The sequence below is a fragment of the Pelodiscus sinensis genome, chromosome 1 (assembly GCF_052426305.1).
Source record: "Pelodiscus sinensis isolate ZL-2025 chromosome 1, ASM5242630v1, whole genome shotgun sequence".
NCBI lineage: Eukaryota > Metazoa > Chordata > Testudines > Trionychidae > Pelodiscus > Pelodiscus sinensis.
The window spans coordinates 210,508,091-210,533,007 of record NC_143052.1 but is presented as its reverse complement, the minus strand read 5'-3'; the positions used below and the strand labels follow the sequence as shown (position 1 = coordinate 210,533,007).

At 48.6% G+C, this 24,917-nt stretch overlaps 1 protein-coding gene across 2 annotated transcripts in view; it reads right to left on the bottom strand.

Annotated features, from left to right (window-relative positions):
* Window positions 1-24,917, bottom strand: part of APOO (apolipoprotein O) — a 75,745-nt gene that overhangs the window by 7,368 nt on the left and 43,460 nt on the right. For both annotated transcript variants that reach the window (XM_075913300.2, XM_075913302.2), the window contains exon 7: window positions 11,686-11,796. In XM_075913300.2, coding sequence (XP_075769415.2) covers window positions 11,686-11,796 — 111 coding nt within the window. The remainder of the gene's footprint in view (window positions 1-11,685; window positions 11,797-24,917) is intronic.

Genomic DNA, 24,917 nt, shown 5'->3' with positions numbered 1-24,917 from the left:
AGTTAAGCCCTGCAATGTCGACGCACCCTAAATGAAGAACAAGTACGAAGAGTACCCTGGAGGCACACAAAAGTGAATAAGCCTGTATTGGAGCATAACATGCCTATAATATTGATTCAAGTTGGACTTTAAAGGAGCTGGACTGTAGACCTGGCTGTATCAAGAGAAGTATACAGACCAGAATGTTTGTTGTTAGAGCCGCTATTGAATTCACATAGTTCTAGGCTATCCATATGGTAAATCTTTTCCACTTTTCGGCAGAGTCTACCTGGTGGAAGGTTACTAACTTTGTAAAAGAACTTCCTGGTCCTGCTCATCCAGCCACATGTGGAGCATTTATGGGACTGGGTGCAATATTTGATCCTGGTTTTGTGATAGCTGCATAATCATTGTGATGGCCAGAGGCCTGGCTGCAGTAGGTCCAAAGAATCTATTACTGCCTGGAAGGCAATTTTAACCTCCAGCCGACCTTCCTTTTATGACATCTTTCAGCTCTTTTCTTTCTCCATACCAGAGAGTTGCAGAGAGACCAAGGGGACTGCAGTCTGCACCAGAAACTCCTAAAAGGCCTTGAGACTGTTCACTGCAGAAGCTACCACCTTATTCAGCAATGATGAGAAGAGGTTCTCAGACAGTGAAAGAGCCATCCAGCTTTAGAGCTTTCTCCTCTCTGTAGTCCGGTGACTGAAGTCTTGCTAACAAAGTCATGGGATTCACAACTGTTATGAACTGGTGGGCTTTAATAGCCTCAACAGTGCCATGATGGTATTCTATATGTACAAATAGGATGGCAGGCAGTGTTCCCTCTAAGTCAGGCCTGGGCAAAATATGGGCCCACGGATGCTTCAGGGAGCCCCAGACAGACTCCCTGCTTGCCTTGCCCCACCCCACACACCATTCAGAAACGTGGCTGTGGGATGGTTTTTCTTTAAAACCTCTTGAGCCCAGAGAGGGGAGGGAAGGCTTCAACTGCTGCTCCAGTCCCCAGCACAATCCCATTGGCCAGTGAAATGGCCAATGGAAGCTGCCAGTTTGAATAACAGGCAGCCATGAATCACCACACTCCCTTCCTTCCAGGGCTTGTAGTTATTCACAAAGCACATGGCTGCAACTTGTGTGAGGATGGGACTTGCCTGCCTGAGAAACTGCTGGGCTGATGTCTGCTGAGTCTCCTGGCCAGAGCTTGCCTCTGACACCACAGCCCCTCCCTTCCCCAACCCTCTGCCCCCACTCCTGTCCATCTCATGCACCCAATCCCCTGCCCCACAATCCAAACCCCTGCACTCCCTCCTGTACCCCAATTCCCTGCCCTAGGTTACAACCCAACCCTCTGCACCCCAGTCCAGTGTCCCAGGTCACAATTTGCCTCCTTCACCCAAACTCCTTCCCAGACCCCACACTCCCTCCTGTACCCTAACTTACCTCAAGTTCCCTTCTGCACCCAACCTTTATCCCAACCCCACACCTCCTTCATTAATATCATGGAAGAGTACATACCTTGACCACTTTCCAAATTCTTGGAGTGTCCTCCCCATCAAAAATTATTGCCCACCCTTGCTCTAAGATGTGGGGCAGCACAACTTCATACCCAGTCAGAGGCTTAGGACTAAATTATCAAAAGGAAAGCTCATCACCTAATAAACCATCTTGTTAGTCTTTAAAGTGCTACATAGTTCTGTCTTTTGTTTCAGCTACACCAGACTAACACGGCTGCATCTCTATCATCATTCCAAAGAGTTTCAGAAAAATTAAGAACTTTGGCCAATGCTACAGTCTAGCCCAGGATTGGCTACCTATAGGGAGACTGAGAGCAGCATGGGGGGCAAGCAGACCCGGCTGCCATATTACCCATGAAGCCTTCCTGGAGCCAGTAGTCTGGAGAGCTACAATAAGTGCGACTGCCAGCTGGACTCCTTGCACTCCTGGCGAGACACAGCTTTTGGACCACACACAGCCCTTGGACCACTAATTTATTTTGTGACCCGTGTGGAGCAGCAGCTGGCTGCCACATAGGAGTGACTTGCATCTGTTTAATAAACCCTGTTACAGACACTGAAAAGAAAGAGTAAGTGCTGCCCAGATGCTGTATCACCAGCCTGCTCCTACCCCCTTCCCCTTCCCCTGGCTAGACACCCTACTCCCAGTCTGTTCCTACCTCCCACCCAGACCTCACCCCCTCTTGAACCCCACCTCCTGCCCAGATCCTGCACCCCTATTCCTATCCCTCACACTGGACCCCTCATTTGTTGCCTCACCCCAGAACCTAAGGGCTCCCACAAAATCTATTAATCTGGAAACCCAGAAAAATTAATCTGGCTGAGGCCTTGAACCTCAGTCTTCCCTGTCCACGGGGCTGGAGTGCTGGGGACTGAGGTGTCTCAGTTGGGGGCCACATCAGTGAGGGTTGGGGATTTTGGAGAGGTTGTTTTTTTGCTTCTCACTTGTGTGGTCCCTGACTCTCTTTATTTATGGCAGGGTGGGGAACCTTTTTGAAGTTAGGGGCCACTGACCCAAAGAAAAATCAATGTTGGACCTTTTGTGTTGAACATAATATTTTACTTTATCACTAATATTAAGTTGTATATTTTCAGTCACGCAAATGGACATTCTTATACGGCTCTTTGTTGACCACTTGTTCTGAATTTTGATATAGTTTGGCTCTTCGGTTTGAAAAGGTTGCCAACCCCTGGACCAGACACTGCAACCCGATTAGATTCCATCTCACAGGTATGGATGATAAGAAGGAACTTAGGAAGGGTCATAGCCACTCAGTGCTTTCTACCCTCACGTGGGAGCATAGGGCAGGGACACCGCTATTTTAAAAACAAGAGAAACCCCTCTCCCCAGACTTATGTGCACCTACACTGCAGAGCAACCACTTTTTTCAAAATGAAATGGTCATTCAATCTGATATGCCCTTTCTCTCTTGCCCATTACACACAAAACTGCTCCCAAAGCATTTCTAGATTTAAATGTCCCTGTGGTTGGTGTAACAGTAAGTAATGGAAGAACAGAAGTTCAGTAAAAGATGCTTTATCTGATTCATTTTTGTCTTCAGTAAATTACAGAGGTAGAGAATTTCCCACAGATGTTATAGTTGCCATGGTGGATTCTTAGAATTCTGTGTTGATTTACACAATAGGGCCCTTTTATACTATTCCCTTTGAAAGTATGGTCTCACGCTACCTCTGCAGTGAATACCAGAAATTAAAGACTCAAGAAAGGCTTATTAAAACATCTTTGATTACAATGTTCCCTACAGCAGGGGCAAGGAACCTTTTTTAGGTCGGAGCTGCTGACCCACAGAAAAATCAGCTGGGGGCCGCACAGAAGTGAGAAGCAAAAAACAAAACAAAGAACAACAACAACAAAAAATCTTCACTGACATGGTCCCCGACTGAGAAGCAGAAAGGCATTCCCCACATTCACCTCGCACACCAGAGCTTTATGGAGCCAAAGCTAGTAGATTTTGTGTGCTCCAGACTAGGGAGGAAGCAGCAGGGAGCTGGAGCACCAGCGCAGGTTCCCTAATGCTGGGGCAGTGGGGAGCCCTGAGCCTTGAGAGCCAGGTCCAAGCAAGATATGGTTCCCCACCGTTGCCCTACAATATATATTCAAATCTAGTTATAAATAGATTTCACTAGGAATAGTTCCATAACTTCCACTGAGAGAGTATTCTAAAAAGACAGACCATACTACTTGGACTAGAGTCTGGATATTCAGCTTTTGCTTTATTTATTCCATTAATCCCAGTTAAACCCATTCGGACTTCTCTGCGCTGTATCTGTTTCCAAGTGGATTTAGCCAAGTGGCATTTATTTAAATGCCAAACAAAACAGAATTTAAGCTAATTTCCCCCCCCCCCCAAATAAAGCCACTAAACTTAAAAAAAAAATCTATTGACATTATACCACCAAAGCATGTCAGCAGATAATCAATCTCTTAGTAGATGGAAGTGCAATAACAGTACATTAGCTCTCCCAAAGTGGATCTGTAGATGAGCAACAACTCTGCACAAGACTCATTCTAATCCCTTAAAGTTAGGTGGAGGCAAAACTTTAATGTATGAAATTGAAACTTTTTCTCTTGAGTTCAAGTATCTCTTTTGCAACCATATTAAAAAAATGAAAAAAATATATAGAAAAATATTGAAGTAATCAAAATTGTATACATTATAACTAGGTTTACTTTTATGCCCCTATTTTGATCAGACAGAATATATCTTTATTTTAAGGCTACTGACAGTATATATCTTTATTTTAAGAAACACTGTTTAAATACACCGAGTATCAGAGAAGATAAAGTGTTAAATGAAAATGCAAGCTGATTAATCAATGGATTCTTTAACATGTGTTCATGCATTCCCCTCTTTACATCAGATATATTCACTAATTTTCTTTCTTTCTTTCACTGTATATGACTGTACTATCAACTTAGATCAGGGTCAGCAACCTTGATGAAATGGCGTACCTACTGCCCTAGGCCATTCCGCTCCTGGGGGGGAGGAGTTCTCTCCATTGTGTGCCCCGTGGATCACCCGGGTCAATGGAAACCTTTCTATGGACTGCCAGATGCTAATGGAAATTTACTGTTAATTACATAATTACGCCTGAGCCATTTTGCTAGTGTTGCAGCTGGGGAGAACGGTTTAATTTCAGTTATTAAACAGATTAACCATTTTAACTTTCTCATGTTTGTTTAAAATGCAGTTTTATAAACTAAGTAAAATAGTATGTCCAACACAAAAGGTTTCCATGTTTTCTTTATTTATGTCAGGAGTGGGGAACCTTTTTTGGCCTGGGGATCACTGATCCACAGAAAAATCAGTTGCAGACCACACAAGGGAGAAGCAAAAAAACTCCAAAACCCCCAACTCTCACTGATGTGGCCCCCAACTGAGATACCTCACTCTTCTGGCATTCCAGCTCCATGAAGTAAGGGGAAGGGACAGGGAGGACTGAAGTTCAAGGCTTCTCACAGGCCAGATTTACTTTTCTGGAGTTCCAGAGTTAGTGGATTTTGTGGACCCCTTTAGGCTCTGGGGTGGGAACAAAAATGAGGGATTCAATGTGCAGGACAGAGCTGCCAGCAAGTGGGACAGGGTGGGAAATGGAGTGCAGGAAGCGGTGAGGAGGGCAGGATTTGGAAGGGAGTTCAGCAGCAGGAGAGGGTGTGGGGAAACAAGAGGGAGCTTTGGGGTGGGAGGAAGTTGGGGGAGTAACGCAGAAAAGGGGAGAGGCTGAGATTACAGCCAAACAGCTGGTTGGGGAAAGAGGCAAAGAAGTGGGGAGTAAAGGAAAGTGCAGCTTCTGCCAAGTAAACTTGTATCCCCCCTCACATCTTCCCTCTGTTCCAGATTGTCTCCCCTCAGTCCCATGATCCCCCCCAGCCTGATCCCCTGCATCACCCCATGCCCCTCAGTACAACCCCTACCCCCTCCCATCCTGCCCCCACAGACTGATCTCCTGCATTGCCCCCATATCCCTCAGTGTTATCCCTGTCCCCTCCCATCTTCATTGCCCTCCCTGCTGCCCCCACATCCATGCATTGCTGGGGCGAGGAGAGGTGGGGAGGAAGAGTCTCTTCCCTGCCCAGCCCAGCAGTCCTTTGCCTGCAGCTCCCAGGCTGGGGCAGGCAGAGCCCAGGGCTGGCTCCAGCCTGACTAGGCGCAGTGGGGCGCTGAGGAAGGGACTCCCCACCCCTGCACGTAGCCCACAGGGAGCAGTGCGGCACAGCCCGGGCCCCAGAGCGCCACATGTGCCGGCTGCCCAGCCCTGGCTGTGTGGAGCAGGCCCAGTCCCGCCCCCTCCCAAAACAGAAGGTAGCCCCAGGGATGCACACATACGCCTCTCCCACCCCCCTCCCCGAGCAGGAAGCTACGGCTAAGGCTGGAGCTGCAGCAATAGCTCCCCACTATGCAGCTGAGAGGAAGAGAGAAGGTGAAGGAACAGGGCTGAGCTCCCGTCCTACGTGCCAATAAAAATCGGCTCAGGTGCTGCGGGGTGCTGACCCCTGACTGAGAATTACATTTTCTTCAGGATTAAAGTAACAGATACCACCATAGCCTGTGATTCTCAAAAAAAAGCTAACAAAGGTCAGTCACTTTTCGCAAGAACAGGTGTTTTACTCCCAGTACAGTTTATTCCATTCTGCCTTCCTAAATTCTCCCTAGGAAGCAGGGGAGCGGGAAGCCATGAGCCCAGGAGGTTGGGAGCGTGAGCAGAAACATGAGCCTGGCTCAAAGTGGAGACTAGACTGCAGCTTGTCTGCGGAGCTGGGAGCCAGCTTTCTTGTCAATTTCACAGCTCAAGGAGAGAGATGAAATTGACAAAAGTGACAACCACTGAATGTAGGTAACATTTTCTACAGGAGGCACTGCATGGTCCCAACTACACCTACATAAGCCCTATGCCTCTCATGGAGATGGAATTATATTGGTGTGTTAGAGCACTTACAGAAGCAGGAGAAAGGCTGTTGTGTGTACACTGACATAATTAGATTGATGTAAACTGTTTCACATCAACCTAATGATGTAGTGTAAACCATGCCTGAGTGACTCAAATAAACGTGCTGTAAGCACTGAACCCAAGTAGCACACAGGTACTGCAAGTTGGAGAAGTGCTGTCAGTAATTCTTTGAGAATGTATGTGATGCACATTAGTCATTCTCCACCTGCATTCTTCAAGCTTTAACCTGAGAAAAAAGCAACTGGGTTAAGAACAAATATTTCAAAGTGCTCTAAAATCTGTGTGTACTCCTGCCAGATTTTGCAGGGAAGGTTATTTTTTTAGTGTGCACAAAGAAAGTTTCAGCTTCTTTTTGCATAGCTGTCAACAGGCTCTTGCTACGTTTCCCCAAACCATTTTCTCTATTTCTTTGAAAAGTTTGTGTGTCTGCAGAAAGGCATTTTTCAGCTGGACGGTATAATGTATTTCTTTATATATGTAGTACGCACTGGGGCTGTGCCTCCTTTTCCTTCCAATCCTCCAGGCACACGTTCACTAAGGGCCGTGCTCACTGACTAACACAGATCCTTAGCAGGTGTGAGTTTCTACCTCCAGAGAGCCCCAACTCTTTAAAGTTTAGCAATAAAATCTGAAGAAATGGGATTACCAGGCTTGTAATGAAATTCCAACTAATTCTCCCAGACATTTCTGCTGAGGATCCATGCTGTCCCCAGACATCCGAAGGGAGATTGACAGCAGCTCCAGTTCTCTTGCTCTCAGAGAAGGAACCTGTGCTCCTGCCCCCATTCCAGGAGTACGTCTAGACTACTTGCCTCTGTCGCCAGAGGCATGTAGATTAGGCTACCAGACATAGTAAAATGAAGCGGCGATTTAAATAATCGCCGCTTCATTTAAATTTACATGTCTGGTAGCCTAAACTACATGCCTCTGACAACAGAGGCATGTAGTCTAGACGTACCCCAAGCATGCTCCGTCACATGTTCCAGCAGTCCTTCCTAGAATTACACATCCCAGGACTCCCTCCAGATAGCTCAGAGAGAAAGCTGCTTTGCTGCACCTACAGCTTCAAGGCTCTGGTCCCAGACAGACAGTCAGTCACAGAACTCCTCAAGCCACAAAATGCATTCCTCAGTCTTAAAGGGCCAGGAACGTAAGACTCAAGTCTAGAGATGCAACTGACCATGAATTCAAAGACACAGTAGCTTTAAGTTATTCATCTGAATTTATATTTCTTATAAAATCAAAACAGTGATCTGACATCACAGACTCTCTTCCCTGCACATAATTCTAAGTAAACTTCCCCCTAGAACCATGGTGTCTAACCAGTTCTGAAGCAGTAGCCACTATAGCAAACTAGCCACATTATTCTGAAAATGCTACAGCGCACTGGCCACATTATTTAAGCCAACTAGTCACACACAAACGAACCAAATAGCTTCATGTGGCTAGCGGCTAGCGTGCTGGACACCACAGCCCTAGAATAATTGTTTTTGCTTTTTACAAGTACTGTGCTTCACTAAACTGTCCACATACACTACTTAGCCATCACAAATTTGTTTAATCTGTTTTGTGAGCCATACAATATAGAGATGAAGCTGTTAGAGACCATTAGTCTGTATGAAGGGTATTTAAATTTCTACTAGCTAGAAGAACCCAGCAAAACATCAAGAGGCTTAACAGGACCCCTCCCTGCAACAAAAACTCTAGGCAAGATGTCAAATACAAATTGGACATTCCCTCATGAAGTACCTGTTAAAAAGGTTCATATGTCTTAACAAGCCAATGCAAATTACCAAATACCAGTTGTCACACAGCTTTCATTTTCGACATAACCCAACTTGTTGCAATTTATATTTGACTCATTCAAAGAGAAGGCAGAGTCACAATTTTGGTGCAAAATTATAGGTCAGTCATTCTTCCACAGCTCTGCTGAGCTGTGGCTCCCTGTTCCCTTGTGCTAATGCTGCATGATTATTTGTTGATGTCATGTCAATCCTCACATTTCTCTCTGACTTAGAGTCAGGTGTTTCTTTGAAATCCTTCAGTTTATATCACAAAATTAAACCCTGTGGGCACATATTGTAATATTTCAAACAGGTAGGGCATTTTCTTTTTTAACTCTTCATGTACTTAAGCACTTTAGAAGAGGTTTTTCCCACAAATCCTTACCAGCTTACATTTCTCCTGTGATTATAAGTTTCACTATGCTCTAACAAAGATGCAGTTTCAACCCCACTGTGCTTAGTTAATATTCTTAACTTTTCTTTAAGGCTACATGTACACCACAAGTGCTAGGGGGCTGTTGCACTCCCCACTTCTTTCTTAATACCAGGGTTCGACAAATTATGGAAAACCCTACTCGCCAAAAAAAAAGGGACTCGCCACCCTCCCCCCCCCAGAAAGTGTTTTTTTAATGGCATAAATTCCTAATAAGAATAAGAACAGTAATTACTAATAAGTTATTAATAAATATCACCCAAGTTATTAATAAATATCTTATAAACCTCTACCTTTTCCCTCTGCTGCCATATCTCCTCCCCTTGCTCCATCAGCTCCCCTGGTGCCTGCTGCCCCCCAACCCCTCACCCTTCTCTGCTGTTCTGACTCCTGCCCTTCTCACTGCCCTCAGCCTTCCTGAGATCTGCCCCTCTCCACCAGTCCTCCTTTCCTCTCTGTGTCCACTCATCTCACGTGAGCCACCCTTCCTCATTCCTACTCCTAACAACTCCCTCTACACACCTGCCCTGCCTCTTTCCTCAGGTGCTGGTCCCTCCCAGAATTCACCCCCTGAATCCCCTGGCACCTGCACCCTCCTGCTGCTTCCCCCTTCCCTCACTGCCCCTGCCTCCTTTTTCCCTGATACCCACCCCCTCACCACACTCTGCCCCCGTTCCCCTCATGCCCCTGTGCCCTTACACATGCCTTGTTCCATCCCCACCTTCCTCATGCCCACCCCTTCTTTCAACCCTTCTCACAGCACCTCCCCCCTCTAGCCCCCACTGCCCTTACCCTCTCCTCTCCCAGCATCCCCCATGTTCCCCTCTCCCACTGATACCTCCCCTCCTGTCCTTTTCCTCATTGCCTGCACTGGCCCCCTGGCATTTGTCTCTCCTGCACCCCTGTCCCTTGGTGCCTTCCTCTTTCTCCTTCTCCTGACCTCCTCCCTTCCCTTTCCCTTAGCACAAGCCCCTTCCGCATATTTTTCCCCTCCCCACAGTCCAGTCCAGCCCAGCCCCTTGCCCTCCCCCAGGGCCAGCTCTAGGTTTTTTGCTGCCCCAAGCAAAGCATTTTTTGGCCACCGCCAGCCCCCCCGTAGCCCTTGTGATGGGGCGAACAGGCCCCACATCGAAGGGCTGGGAGTAGCCCAGGCCCAGCTGACTGAAAGAGCCCTGCCCTTCCAGCCCTGTGGGGCATGCTCCCAGCAGAGCCAGCATATAAAGGCGGAGGGAGCCCAGCAGGAGAGGAGGCAGGGGCAGTGAGGGAGGACCCAGGCCGCATTCCCAGTGTCCCTGCAGCAGCTGACGCCAGAGCGAGGGTCCACATCTACCCCCGGGAGGACCGCCAGCAACTAACCCCGTCTGAGGACCGGACCTCCTACGCCTCCAGCCCCAGCCACGGAAAGGACCACTGCCGAGGCAGACGGCTGGGAAGGATGCCAGGGTGGTAGGAAGCAGCCCAGGGAAAGGGGTTGCTAACACAGCTTGGTGTGTATCGGCTGGAGTCCCCACCGAGCAGGCAGCAGCAAGAGTCCCTGCCTATAGAGCCCTGGGCTGGGACCCGGTGGAGAGGGAGGGCCCGGGTCTGTCAGCCAATGGTCAGGGCAGTGTGTGTGTGTGTGCGTGTGTGTGTGTGTGTGTGTGTGTGTGTTACACCCGAGGGGAGCAGGATGCAGTGGAGGCACAGAGAATGGGACAAGGGGGACTGGGTCTAGGGGCAGTGCAAGGAACAGGCAGCACAGAGATGGCGGGGCAGGAATGGGGGGGGCAGGGTGCGGAGTGCAAGGGGGTACAGAGCCAGAGAGTTGCAGGGAAGAGGGAGAGCAGGCGATCCGGGGTGCAAGGGAGCAGGGACGGCTTGGGGAACGAGCGGCGAGGAGACAAAGGGGCGCGGGGCGGGCGCAGCGAGCGGGGCGGTCGGCAGGGAGCGGTCTCTCGCTGGCGAGGGGGCTGGGGCCATGTGTGACGGCACGTTGGGGGTCCCCTGTCTCCTGCACCCCGAAATGGCACAAACAGACTGCACCAGCCGGTGGAATAGAGGAAGTTTATTGCCTCTCCAGGTTACAGCACAGCACAGATGTAATCTGGTCACAGAGCTGGGCTAGGCTGCCTCAGGCCCCCTTGAGATGGGGGAGACTGGGCCCCTCAACTCCAGCCCCTTTCCCTAGGCTGTCTCCTCCATGCTTCCAGCCAGCAACTAACTAACTCTCTTCCAGCCCTGCCCCCCAGCCAGGGCAGCATTCCACCTTCCTTTGTTCCTCTCCATGGGGGGTGTCTGGCCATATTGGTTTGCATAGTGACTCATCCTGTTTTGCTAGGTCGTGGTACCCACGGCAGCCAGTGGGGGTTACCCCAGAGCCAGCAGCATAGAAACCAGCCAGGTACCCCCACAACGTCACACCATGGCAGGACTGGAGCCGGGGGGCGGGGCCTGGCTGTGCCGCGCACCACAGCCAGCTCCCAGGGACACGCAGCCAGAGGTGAGCTGCCACAGCCCTTTAAAATCGGCGGGGCCACGTCCCGCCAGCGTCCCGCCCTCTGGCTCACGCCCCGCCTCCTCACGCCAGAGCTATGCAGGCACCCCGGTGACAAGAATCGCTGCACTTCCCCCTCCCCAGTGGCGCTCTGCTCCTCCGCCGGCTGGCAGATTGGATGGGGCCACGTCACCCATAGTGCGGGCTTCGGCCAGCCCGTCCCTGCACTTGCCAGCTGGTAAAATCTACTCGCCACAGGCAAGCATATTTGTCGAGCCCTGCTTAATACCATTAGCTGATTGTATCTTAGCCATGAGAAAACATTTCCAAACAAAATTTTTGGGAAGCCTAGATTGGAACTAGTTTAAGAAAGTATCCTTTTTTTGTCTTCAGAGACATAGATCAACTTTTTGTTTGTTTGTAAACAGAGAAATTTGAATCTTAATCCATCATTCTGTACCCTGACCATAAATTTTGAACCTTTACAATTACCCTCTATTTGGAAATTAAATCATTTGGACTTCTTACCTTGTCACTTATTTTCTTTCCAGATTTCTTCTTTTTAGGATTATCCTTCCAGAGAGATTCTATAGCTACATATCCTTGCAGACTCCAGTCATACAACCTCAAACCAGTGACCTTTAAAACAAGAAGTCAGAAGATTAATCAGAACTATCTAAGAAGGATTTAGTCTTATTACAATTAAAATAGTTCCTGTCACGTTACTGAATTTTAACGTGAGTAGGCAGAGATCATTGTTGTACTTGCTATTGCAAATTCAGTGCAAAATAGGCCATGTTAGGTGTCAAATGAAAGCTATTCTGGCTCAGTGTCTAGGATACCCATATACTTGTATGATCTGTGTGTGTAAAGTTGTGAATATGGGCTTTGTATTTATATTTTTAATGTTTTCTGTGTGGGAGACAGCAAACGCATCAACCACCTATTGTGAGGGGTGGTTTCTCGATGCTGTATGGATAATGGCTCTTAAGGATTGCCAATGGATATGTGAGGAACACACAATGACCTGAGGAGGACACACCTGGGAATTCCATGGCTCCTTGCCTAAAAAGGATATAGACTGGTTTGGTGATCATGTGATCAGCCCCATTTTGGGAGGCATCACCCAGGAGAACAATGGATTTCCCTCCACATGGGCAAGATTATAAATGTATCCTGGGGTGCCTCCATCTTGTCTTTGCTCCTGCCCTCCGCTCCAGAAGCTCTTTTGCCAAGGACAGAGGGCCCAGAAGGATTCGTAGACCCATCCTGACATAGGATGTGCTCCAGAGACTTTTAAGTTGGCAGTTTGTTACATCTCTGGTAAGAGCCTGCATCAAGAACTTGATGATTGATGTATGTAATGTGATTTCTTTAACAATCTGACTCTCAACCTTTTCTTTCTTTTATTAATAAACCTTTACATTTTATATTCTAAAGGACTGGCACAGCATGCTCTTTTGGGTAAGATCTGAGGTGACCTGGAACTATGCCTTTGGGACTGGGTGAACCTGTTTGTAGTTGGTGAAAATGGTTTTCATAACCTCTCATCAGTGTGAGGTGGGTGCTGGTTGTGGCACTGGTAAAGCTGGATTGTCTAAGGGGATCTGTTTGTGCAACTTCATGCTGTCTAGAATGGCAGCTGAAGTGCTGTGTGTGACTGGTGTGGTGCCTTATAGAAAAGGAACCCTAGTCTTGAACTGCAAGTAGCCTTGGTTTTAATCAGTTTGTCCTGATTTGACCATCTCAGTAGTGCCCCCAGACAACCTGTTATATTACAGTTCCCATAATCCACCCAGATCCTTAACCAGGAGTTCTTTACAAAACATTCATGCTGCTCACATATAGAATGTACAGCTTTACTGAAAACACACCATAAAAAGGATGACAGCAAAAAAAAAAAACCACCCTAAAAATAGGGAAAAGCAGAAAAGTGGTTTAGTTTGATACTGTATTTTGAAAAAAAAATTAAGAGGTGGATTTTAAAATAATCTTAAGCAATTACAAAATGTAAACAGGATAGGGGTTTTGGAACTCTTGCACATTTCAATTCTATTTTGGACCAGGACAGGAAAAACCCTATTGCCCAGCAAACCAGGATATCCAAAAATCCCAGTCTTGGGAAGTGAAACACCTGAAGAGTGCTTGATCACACGTGCATCAACATGTTGTAGGGCTATAATTAACTCTAGCCTGATCTCCAGCCCTGGATGACATGTGATTTCTGCATCTGGGGAGGCTGGGCCTGAGCAGCGCAAGTTCTTTAGAAGTGTGCCTCCCACACCTGGACTGTGGCACAGCCCCTTCTGTTCCCTGAGGTCTGCTCCCATTCAGCCTCCTCTCCCTGAAGCTAAACCCATGCCCCACTCCTCTTTCCCCACTTCCATCCCTCTCCTCCCAAGTGTACTCCATCTGCACCTCTCTGCCTCTGAGGGTGCAAATGGCAGGGCTGTGTGGAAAGCAGTGAAGAAATGAGAGCAGAGAAATGGGGGCACCTGAGGGAAAGGGACAGAGAAGTAAGTGGGAGTGGCAAGGAGACACAGCGATAGAGCAGGATGTGAGAGTGGGGCCTTGAAGCAGAGCATGAGAGGGGCTATGGCTCAGAGAACTCTTTTGGTGATGGTGCTCCAAAGGCACCAGGCTAGTAGTACATTTCCTGAGGGAGGTGTGCCACATCTTGTCTGGGGAGGTTTATTCTCCCCTGACTTACAATAACCATTCACCCATGTCTCCAGCCTAAGGCTGAAAATGAAACACAGCCTCCCATTGGCTTTCTTTCATACGGCAAACAAAATAAATGAACATTCTGTTTGCCTAGACATCCACTAGATACAATTTTTAGACTGACTCTATCTTGTGATGTTTGTACAGCGGCAACCACAAAGGAGTCCTGAAACGTATTGAGGTCTTTACATGTACTTTGGGGAAGGGGTACACACTAGGGATGTTAAAATGCATTTATTTAGGTAAACGTGTAACTGCTGATGTTTTCCTACCTCCCTCCCCCATGCTGCTGCCTCTAACAAAGGCAGTAGCATGGGGAGAGGGGGCTGTGTGTAACTGTGTACACATTTACACTTTCACAACCCTACTGCACACAGGTTTTCCAGGGGATGCATCAACTCATCTCGATATTTGCCTCTTTTTACCACAGACTACATAAAAAGCACTAATTAAGTCAGTACAAACTAAATTTTCATACAGACAAGTTGTTGTATACCATACACTGAAATGCAAGTAAAATACTTACATTCCAGTTGATTTATTTATTTTAAGTATATGGTAAAAAGAAAAAGTAAGCAATTTCTCAGTAACAGTGTGTTGTGACACTTTTCTGTTTTGATTCTTGATTTTGTAAGCAAATCATTTTTTAATGAAGTGAACCCTGGGGTATACAAGAAAAATATCAGACTTCTGAAAGGGACACATTAGTCTGAAAAGGTTGAGAGCCACCGCTCTAGACTATGTTGTAAATTATATGCATCCCATTTTTAGAGGAGTATGGATTACAACATTGTGTAGTCCATCCAAACTGCAATAAGAAGGGATTTCTCTGTAGAGTACATAAGACCGATCGATCACTCTTCCTTTTCTGACTGGTATCAGATCTGCCATTCAAATAAAAATAGTCAAGATTTTGAGATGCAGGTCAGATCAACAGCTTATCGGCTTCTCTACAAGATCTCATGAACTCACTACCTATCCCTGAAAGAGTGAAAATAATGTACAACATACAGTAACATTCCTCCTGTTTTAAAACCAAATTAAATTCTCATAGACCTGGGAACAACCCCAAAGGGTCATCAAGTCCAATCTCCTGTACTCCTGGCAAAACCTTTGCATAGCTCAGGGGTGGACAATTTTGGAAGGGGGACCACCCCACAAATTTCGGAAGTGGCTGTGGGCTGAGCTGGAAGGGGTGGGGTTGAAAACTACCCTGCTGGATATGGTGACCTTATTTTCTGAACCAGCTGCAGCTAGTGAGAATGGTTTAATTTAAATTATGAAACAGATTAAGTGTTTTAACTTTCTCATGTTAGTTTATTAAACTTCAATTGAAATAAAGTAAAATATTATGTCCAACACAAAAGGTTTCAATGTTTTCTTTATTTCTGGCAGGGATTGGGGGTCGCTGACCAACAAAAAAAATCAGCTAAGGACCACACAAGCAAAAAAACTCCTCCAAAACCCCCCAACGCTCACTGATGTGGCCTCAACTGAAACACCTCACTCTTCTGGTGCCCCAGCCTCACGGGATGAGGGGAAAGGAAGGGGGAAATGGAGGTTCAGGGTTTCCCATAGACCAGATTTACTTTTCTGGCGTTCTGGAGTTAGTGGATTTTATGGACCTCCTTAGGCTCTGGAGTAGGGACAAAAATTAGGGGTACAGTGCATGAGACAGGACTGTCAGAAAGTAGGATAGGGATGGGCTACAGGATCTGGGAAGGAGCAGGGGTGCAGAAGCAAGCTGGGAGTAGGGTGTCTGGCCAGGTGGAGCGAGCAGGGACAAGGGAGGGTGAAGTATGTGGCCGTGAGAAAGGGTGCAGGAACAAGGGAGGGTGTCGGAGAAAGGTGGGGGTGCCGGGCCTTGGGGGAGAGGGAAGTGACGGGATCGGGTTAGGGGGATCTGGGCATAAGGGGGAACCTTACCTGGCTTCATGCCCCCTTGCAGCAACAGCTGCAGCCCATGTCGCAATGACCATGCAGTCCAGGGCTGGTCCTGGAGGCGCTACGGCCGCAGTCATGTGGCCATGGGTCAGACCTGTAGGCCAGTGGCACCACTGTTGCAGCCATGCAGTCCAGGGCCGGAGGCACCACTGCCATGGCCATGGGCAGGCCACAGAGACCAGAGGCACCGATGCCGTGGCCATGTGGCCTGGGGCCGGCCCCTGAGGCGCCGCAGCCAAGGCCACCCCAGAGGTGCTGCGGACCTGGGTTGGGCCGGTAGGCTGAATACACTGCTGCTGTGGCCACGGGCCAGTGCTGGAGGCAGGAGACGCCACAGCCACACAGTCTGGGGCTGGACCTGAGGCACCGTGGTCACGGGCCGTCCCAGAGGTGCTGCTACTGGGGCCACGTGGCTTGGGGCTGACCCTGGAGGCACTGGTATGGTGGCCACACAGCCACAGCAGTGGCGTCTCTGGGGCTGGTCCCAGGCCATGGCACCTCCAGGGTGGCCTGGGGATGTATGGCTACGGTAGCAGCGCATCCAGGGCTGGCCCTCGACCTCATGGCCGAGGTGCTGTTGAGGAGCCTCAGCCACAGCACTGCCTCGTCTCCAGAAGCTGCGCAGGGAGAAGAGGAGTGGGGCTGAGCTCCTTCCCCGTGGCACACCTGTGACAGGTTGAGCACGCCCTTTAGGGAGCAGGGCCTAGAGTTGCCTCGCGGGCCGGATCAAAGCCCTAGGTGGGCCGGATGTGGCCCGCTGAGAAGCTTTTGCCCACCCCTGTATGGCACAGATCCTTCTCAGACCCTCATCACAATGCACCATTAACCTTTGCTGTTTAAGCTAAGAGAAGACTTCACCATACACTACACCCAATGTCAGTGTGTGGTTAACAACACACACCATATTACTATTTAGAATTGGAAAATGGACTCAAAAGGAAATCCACCAGGAAGTCATATCCATATACTGTACTTACAAACAACTCTATTATTTAAAAACTAGATTCACTTTGAACACAGGGGGGGGGGAAAGTTTTCCAGTCAGGCAAGTAGATCTGAGATGCGGGCAGCCTTTGGATAAACTGTGTTAAAAAAAAGGAAACCCATATTTAGCTTGTTTGGCCACCATGTTAAACTCACTAAAGTAGGTCAAATTTTAGGTATAAATATGTTGATAGTTGGTATGCAGCAGTGAGAGAAAGAAGATTTTTATTTATGTTTGATTGCGATAAGGGCAGTAAAAAAAGAAAAAAACAAATACCCAGAGACCTGGCAAAGAATGTGCTATGTCTCTCCAAAATCTTTACAAGCAGTGAAGGTATAAACCTTTGTACTCTCGTCTAGCTTTTGGATGTTATCTCCAAATATTTAGAGAAACTTGAAATTTGCTTCAGAAATTGCTAACACTTCATTAGGAAGAGATTCTGCTTTGTCTGAACATAGAATGCTGTAGTCATGTCACAGAATGCTGGGGTCACCATTAGAAAGTGGCAAGAAGCACAGACTTAGTAGAGTAAAAATAAACACTTTTTTCTGTCTGGAATGAACACAGCTATCAAAACAAGATAATGGAAAACCAACAACTGCCTGTAGGCAGCAGCTGCTTATAAAAATTTCTACAGTACATGCTTTCTCCTCTATATACAGCAAACTGTCACCTGTGATGAAGTACTGATTTAATCTCTTATTTTGTGTCTTTGCATTGTTTCTAAGGCCATGAATTACTGAAGTACTCTTACAAACTGAGGAATGACTGAAGATTTTCAAGCTGCATATGGACTCAGTCCTCCGTTTGTTGCAAATGTAAACATCTCAAAGTTCACTATCTTGAGTTCGTGGAACTCAAAGAAGTTATGAATGTACAACAACAGCAGAAATGGGCCTTATTTTCACATTTTGAAATGCTTTCATGAGTAAGAAAAAATGGTTACTAAACCTTCCGTAACTGCTGTTCTTCAAGATGTGTTGTTCACATCTATTCCAATGAAGGTGTGAGTGTATCATGTACATAGATGTAAGAAACTTTTCTGTTGGGTCAGCTAGGGAGTCCCCTGGAGTGGCAATGGCATATGACACTATATTAGGGATGTTAGAAACATTATTTTCGTAATCGTGTAGCCACAACCATTCTAACTGTGGTTACACAGTTACTAAATGCTTCCCCCTAGGGCCAGGGCCAGCAGCCTGTGTGCTCCTGGCTCCCAGGCCCCACACCCGGGGAGCCCCCTGCTACTCCGGACTGCTGCTTCTGTATCAGAGACAGCAACGCAGGGTGGCAGGCAGGAACCAGTCTGCAAGGGGAACCTGTTTAAAAATTGTGGACCTGAGCTCCCTATGGATGGAGGCTGCTCCAGCATTCCACAAAGCTGCCTCTGTCTGTGGTGAGTCCAGGTTTTTAAACTGGCTCCAGCTCCCCTGCATGCTTTTCATTTAAAACTCGGACCAGCGTGCTGGGACTGAGCCAACCCGCCAGCACAAATTTTAAATGCAGAGTGGAGGGGGACGGTTGGTTTGTGGTTAACAGGGACAATTAACGGATAAGTAATTGCTTATCGGTTAAATGGTTAGCCAGCTAGCCACTAATATCCCTATGCTATATATGACCCTGCTGACCCACCCCTCCTTCAGTTCCTTCATGACAGCTACTCTGATAGAGGGGAAAGAGAGTGGGAATTGGAATGGACATGAACACCACATCTTGATGAACAACAGTTATGAAAGGTTAGTAACTGTTTTAACTTAGAGTGCTTGTCCACATCAATTCCAAATGAAGGGGACTCCCACGCTGAACCCCAAGAGATGGACCTATCCAATCCCCTCAGGAATTGCCCTGCATGGGGATTTATGAAAAGCAAGTGGCCATCTTCCCCTGGCTGGAATGCCAAGATTGCCGCAAGATGAACAGGAGCATTAATGTTTCCCCCAGTAATCCTGGGCTGAGGTTCCAGAGAAGGAGGCCATTGGACTTGCCAGTATATCTGGCGATCCATCATGTAGAGAGAGGTTCTCCTGGTCATCCTGGATTGAGTGGACTCACTCTCCAATAGTGACACTGAGGGTGAAGTCCACAGCAAGGCTGATACTGAGAAGACAAGCATGAGCAGTACCAGGGAGAATATGGAGAGGACCCATAGGTCCTCTGAGACCATGACCTGCGCCGATGGGATGTCGGTGCTGATGAACAGTGCCGTGAATCTGAACCCGAAGAGGACCAGTGCCACGGCCTGACATCTGGGGATGATGCCTCTTGCCTTGGTGCTGATGGATGGGCCAGTGCAAGAGCTGGTACAGGTGCTGGTGAGTGGTGGATGCCCCTCGCTAGTGCCAGGGCATGATATGGCTCTTGGAGTGGAGTCGAGGAGCAGGCGTCCTGGGATGGTACCAAGCCATCGATGATTTGGGTCAGAGTGGGGTACAGCAGTGGTCAGGTGAAGGCGAGTGCCTCATCATCATAGCTGGCTTCCCTCTTGACACCAGTCCCCTTGGCACCGCAGCCTTTGACACCGCTTGTTGATGCTGCGGTGCTGCGAGCTCAATGGAGGTCTCTGGCCATCTCAAATGTATCGGGCATTGATGGCTTGACAAGGTCCACCACTTCATGATTGGTGGGAGGAGCCCCCTGGTGCTGGGCTCGATGGCGCTTGAGGTGCCAGAGCTGGCGGCACTGCCCCCCTCTGCCTCAAGGTTTCATGATCCGAGGGAGGGCTGGCTGATTGAAGAGTGGAGCACCCTCTATCAGACTTCTTTTGCTTCTTAAGCACCAGGGAGGCTGATTGGTGCCAAAGCACTAGGTCTTGTTATGGCACTGCTGATATACAGCACCGGTTCTCTTTTGCATCCTCTTTATTTGCTATTCACTATTTGGCATAGGCTTACAGCGAGAACTGCAAGCCTTGAAACCTTGGGCTGTGGCACGCACTTTGCCTGAGACTGGCGGTAGCTGTCATACTACAACAATTAACACTGAAGCGAGAACAACAAAAGTTAACTAAGCTAGGGAATGGCGTACTTGCAGAGCAAGCGAGCGATGTTCCAAATGCTGGCACAGATGGTAAGAAAGAATCTCTCAGCTGGCCCCACGGAGGCTGCTAGAGAAACGTTTCTGACATCTACATGTGACATGCAGACACCTTCATTGGAATGGATGTGAACAAGCATTCAAAGATGGACCAGGAAAGCTTCTGTCAGGTAAAAGCACTTACAACAGGGGAAGGCAAAATACCGGCCGGATGCAGCCCACCAAGCTGAGAGATCCTTCCTGCTGGAGCCTCAACCAGGCTCCCTGCCTGCCCTCTCCCCACACACTGCTCAGAGCAGCTTTCTGAATGTTATGAGCCCAGATGAAGAGGCTTGCTACCCCTGCCCTCAGCACAATCTCACAGCTCCCATTGGCCTATTTTCAGCCAATGGGAGTTGCCCATTTGTAACAGGGATATGAACAAGTAGTCAACTAGACAAATTAACCAATAAGCCTAGGCTTATCAGTTAATCTAGTCAACTACTCCCATTTACTCTTTGCTTAGGGCAATAGAGTAGAAGCTCAGCGTTATGAACAGGAATGGATAGGATTCTTAACTCTGAAATGTTTGTAACACTGAACAAAAGACTATGGCTATTCTCTCAAGTTTACAAATTAACATTGACTTAATAAAGCTTTGAAACTTTACCTTATTGTAGAAAAAATCCTGCTCCCTCCTTTTTAGTAGTTTACATTTAACATAGTACTGTATTGGCTCTCTCTCTCTCTCCCTCACCTCCCTCCCTCACCCCCACGGTCTGATTGCATACTTCCTTCAAAATGAGACATGTGGTTGATTGATCAGTTTGTAACTCTGATGTTCACAACTCTGAGGTTCTACTGTAAGCCTAAGCAGCATGATGGATATTTCTTATTACCTTATCAACACATACCCAGCTTCCCCCTTCTTATTGTGTACATACAAAATTAACTATTCTACTTCACTACAGGCAGTCCCCGGGTTACATGGATCCGACTTACATCGGATCCCTACTTACAAACGGGGTGAGGCAACCCTGCACTAGCTGCTTCCCTCCAGCAGACCAGGGAGACGCGAAGCTAGTGCCTCTCCCAGCAGACCAGGGAGACGCGGAGCGGCTTTTCTCAGCAGACACCTCAGCTTGAGAATAAAAGACTGAGGGAAGTGAGGTGTGGGAGAATAAAACTGAGCTCTGGAGAAATGTTTGGCTAGAGTTTCCCCTACAAATATGTACCAGTTCCGACTTACATACAAATTCAACTTATGAACAAACCTACAGTCCCTATCTTGTACGTAACCCGGGGACTGCCTGTACATGTAAATTATCAAGCAAAAGTTAGGATAATGACTGTATCAGGAAAGTCTTGTGGGAATCTTATATGAGAATTTGCTGACTTCTTAGCATTTATGTCAATAGAGTTTATTGTCAAGGGAATATATCTTGACAACTGTTGTACACTAGGGATGTTAGCGAGTAGTCAACTACCCCAATAAGCTTATCGGGGAGCTACCCCACTATGGCTTTGCAGAGTGGCCGTTATTGACTACACCAGGGGTTGGGAACCTAAGGCCTAAGGGTCTGATGTGGTCCCAGGCTTGCCTGGATCTGAGCCCCAAGACTCAGGGATCCTCCCTCCCCTCAGCATTGGGGAACTCATGCTGGCGTTCCTGCCCCCCTGTCCAAGGGCGGCAGGTTTGTATAATTTTTGGTGGTGCCCCATTAGCCACGCTCTCTGGCCCGTTAGCCATACCCCCTGATCCTCAGTTAGCCACTCCTCTGGAGGTAACATGCTCAGGGCAAGATGGACACATGACCAGAAGTAAAAGGTGTCGTATCACCCCACTCGAAGGGCTTTTCCCACCATCCTCCTACAGACAGGGATTAGTTTGGCCCCCACCAAGCCACCCGCATGCAACTATCCTGCAGTTGCATTAATTCAATGTGTGTGACATTAACACGGGGGCAGAGAGGCTGGGGGAAGTGTTTCCTCTAAAGCTATGTCTACACTCGCAGCTTCTTGCACAAGTACAGCCATTTTTGTGCAAGAACCCTCAGAGCATCCACACTGCCCACCTGCTCTTGCGCAAGGAAATTTACAGTACGGCGTGGAAGAGAGGGTGTCTTGCACAAGATCTACGCTCTTTTCTAACAGGTGTAAGCTCTCTTGTGCAAGAGGGCAGTGTGGACACTCGGCAGGGATTTCTTGCGCAAGAAACCCTTATGCCTAAAATGGCCATCGGAGCTTTCTTGGGCAAGAGAGCGTCCACACTGCCATGGATGCTCACGTCGCACATGGCAGTGTGGTCATGTTCTTGAGCAAGACTTCTTGCACAAGAAACAGCCAGTGTAGACATAGCCTAAGAGTTTCCTCCCATGAGCAGAATGAATTTTGTGTTGTGCACCAGTACTGAATTCATGTGGCTTGTTTGGATGTGCCACTGTGGCACCCAAGTTATTAATAAATATTTTTAAACCTTTACCTTTTCTCTCTGCAGACATGTCTCCTCCCCTTGTTCCATCAGCTCTTCTGGTACCTGCTGTCCCCCCAATTCCTCAACCTCCTCCGCTGTCCTGACTCCTGCCCTTCTCACTGCCTTCAGCCTTCCTGCAACCTGCCCCCCTCCACCAGCCCTTCTCTCCCCCTTGTGCCCACTCCTCCAGTAGCCCCACTCTGCTCATGTGAGCTACCCTCCTCATCCCCTCTTCTAACACCTCCCTCTACACACCTGCCCTGCCTCTCTCCTCCGGTGCTGGTCCCTCCCCTGCAGGTGTCTGCCCTTCTGCTTCACCCCCAGAATCCCATGGTACCTGCACCTTCCCTTAGCCCTGCACCCTCCTTGTGCCTCCCCCTTCTCTCACTGAACCCTGCCCCTTTTTTCCCCTGATGCCCACCCCCTCACCACTCTCTGCCCCCATTCCTCTCATGCCCTCACACATGCCTTGCTCCATCCCCACCTTCCTCATGCCTTCCTCTTCTTTCAAGCCTTCTCCCGGCACTTCCTCCTCCCCCCTCTAGCCCCCAGTACCCTTACCCTCTGCTCTCCCACCATCACCCTGTCCCCCCTCCCACTGACACCTCCCCTCCTGCCCTTTTCCTCATTTTCTCCACTTGGCCCCCTGGCATTTGTCTCTCCTCCACGCTGTCCCTTTCTTCTCCTGACCTGTCCCCCTCCCCTCAGCACAAGCCCCTTCCTCTCCCACCCCTTACCCCTAATTTTTCCCCAAACTCCCACCTTCTGCCTTCCAGTTTGATTCTGTGATCGGGCCTGGCCCCGGCTGCTTCTGTGGCCCCAGACAATGGGCCAGGCCTGGAGCTGGGCCATACGGTTTTAAAGTCCTGAGCCCTGACGTCACGGCCGCCCAGGTGTCTCCCTTCTCTGCTGCTGCGCGGGAGTTTAAACACGCCACGTATAGCTGCTGCTGCTGCCATATTGAACCAGCCTCCCTGGCACAGGTGGGGCTACAACTCCCTGTGGGGCAAGAGTTTCAAGGCAGCCTGGGCTGAAAAGGGGGGAGCTGGGTACTTTCTGCCTGGGCATGTGGGGAAGAGGGATCGAGTCCTGGCAAAGCTGGGCACTCGCTGCTAGCGGAACGGCACCCAAAAATTACCTGTCCAAGCAGCTCATACTCCAGCTCCTCCACGATGGCCGCGGTCAGCACGCCCGGGATCTCTGCCGCCTATTCATTGACAAACTGTTTCCCTGAGCTGGTCAGGCTGGCGGGCTACAGGGCGCCCAGGGCAGCTACAGGGCACCCAGCCCGGTGGGTCCTGGCCATGGCCCGGTGAGGGAGGTGGGAGCAGCCAAGCAAGCAGAGGGCAGGGGCAAAGCAGCGGTGGATCCCTTTGGTTGCTAGGCGGGCAGGGAGCAGCGTCTCCCAGCCAGCGCTGAGGCTCTGGCTCAGGGCTGAACGGAGCCCAAAGCCTCCCATGCCGGACTGGCACTGAGTGTTTACATGTCAAAACTACGAAAGCCGGCCTGACGACAAGTGCAGCTGGCCCCCGAGCATGCGGGTTATTCCCAAGCGGGGGAGGGGCGGGGGTTGCTAAAATAAACCGGAGAGACAGATGCACATTCAAACCAGAGGAGGAAAAAAAATCCCAACCCAGCCTCTGCTCTGAGCAGAGTCCCCGCTCCCTCGGATATCTTGCAAACCTGGCGTCTCCCCACTCAGCAGTTGTACAGCGGCATGCGCTCCCTCGGATAGTCTCGTTCACCCCCGGGAGGGGGGCGGCAGATGGAGGCTGGAGCCCACTCCAGGTAGGGCCGGGGGAGAGACCCAGCTCCAAACATTGGTGGAGCAAGGCCCCCACCTCTGAATATTGTGGGAGCATGGACACCACAAGCCCATATAACTTGCCGCCTTTGTCCCTGCCATCCCTCCGTGGGGATGGAGCACACAAAATCTACTAGCCTGGACCTCCCTAGGCTCTGATATGTGAGGGAAATGTGGGGAGTCTCTCTCTTCCCCCCCCCCCCCCGACCCAAAACAGGTTCTCCACCCCGGACTACGCAATTAGCCATGTAACTGAAATTTAACATCCTTACTGTGCATTGAACGTTTTTTCCTTGCAGGAAGCCAATGAATATGAATAAAAAAAACCCTACCTAATATGTTTGCTGTAATATGCAAGTTGAGAAGACACAGTACGGAGAAGGATTAGTAAAAATATGATCGAAAACTTCTATGATGCAAAGAGGGTTGATTTAGGCAGTTTAGTAGCAAATGCTTTTTCCAGATTGAGATGAACCATAGGGAAGTGTAAAATACAGATAAGAGTAATAACAAATCTGTATTTTATCTTGGATAAAAAGCAGAACAGCTTTAAAACACCAGCGGATGTTCTGCTAAAGCCATAAATATCAGAACAATCTGCTCAAGCTTTTCTGTTGGGTGCAGATAAAAGACAGCTCAACACATATTCCCTACACAGAGCTTTACATTTTGTTCCAAGCAATACAAACAAGGTGCCCCAAAAGGCAAAAGGAATATCTCTTAGCAATCTTGCACTAAATAGCTACAAGTTTGTTCTCCATAAGAATGGTGCACGGAGAAAGTCTTTTAGATTTCCCATTACAGAAAGTAATGCCTGG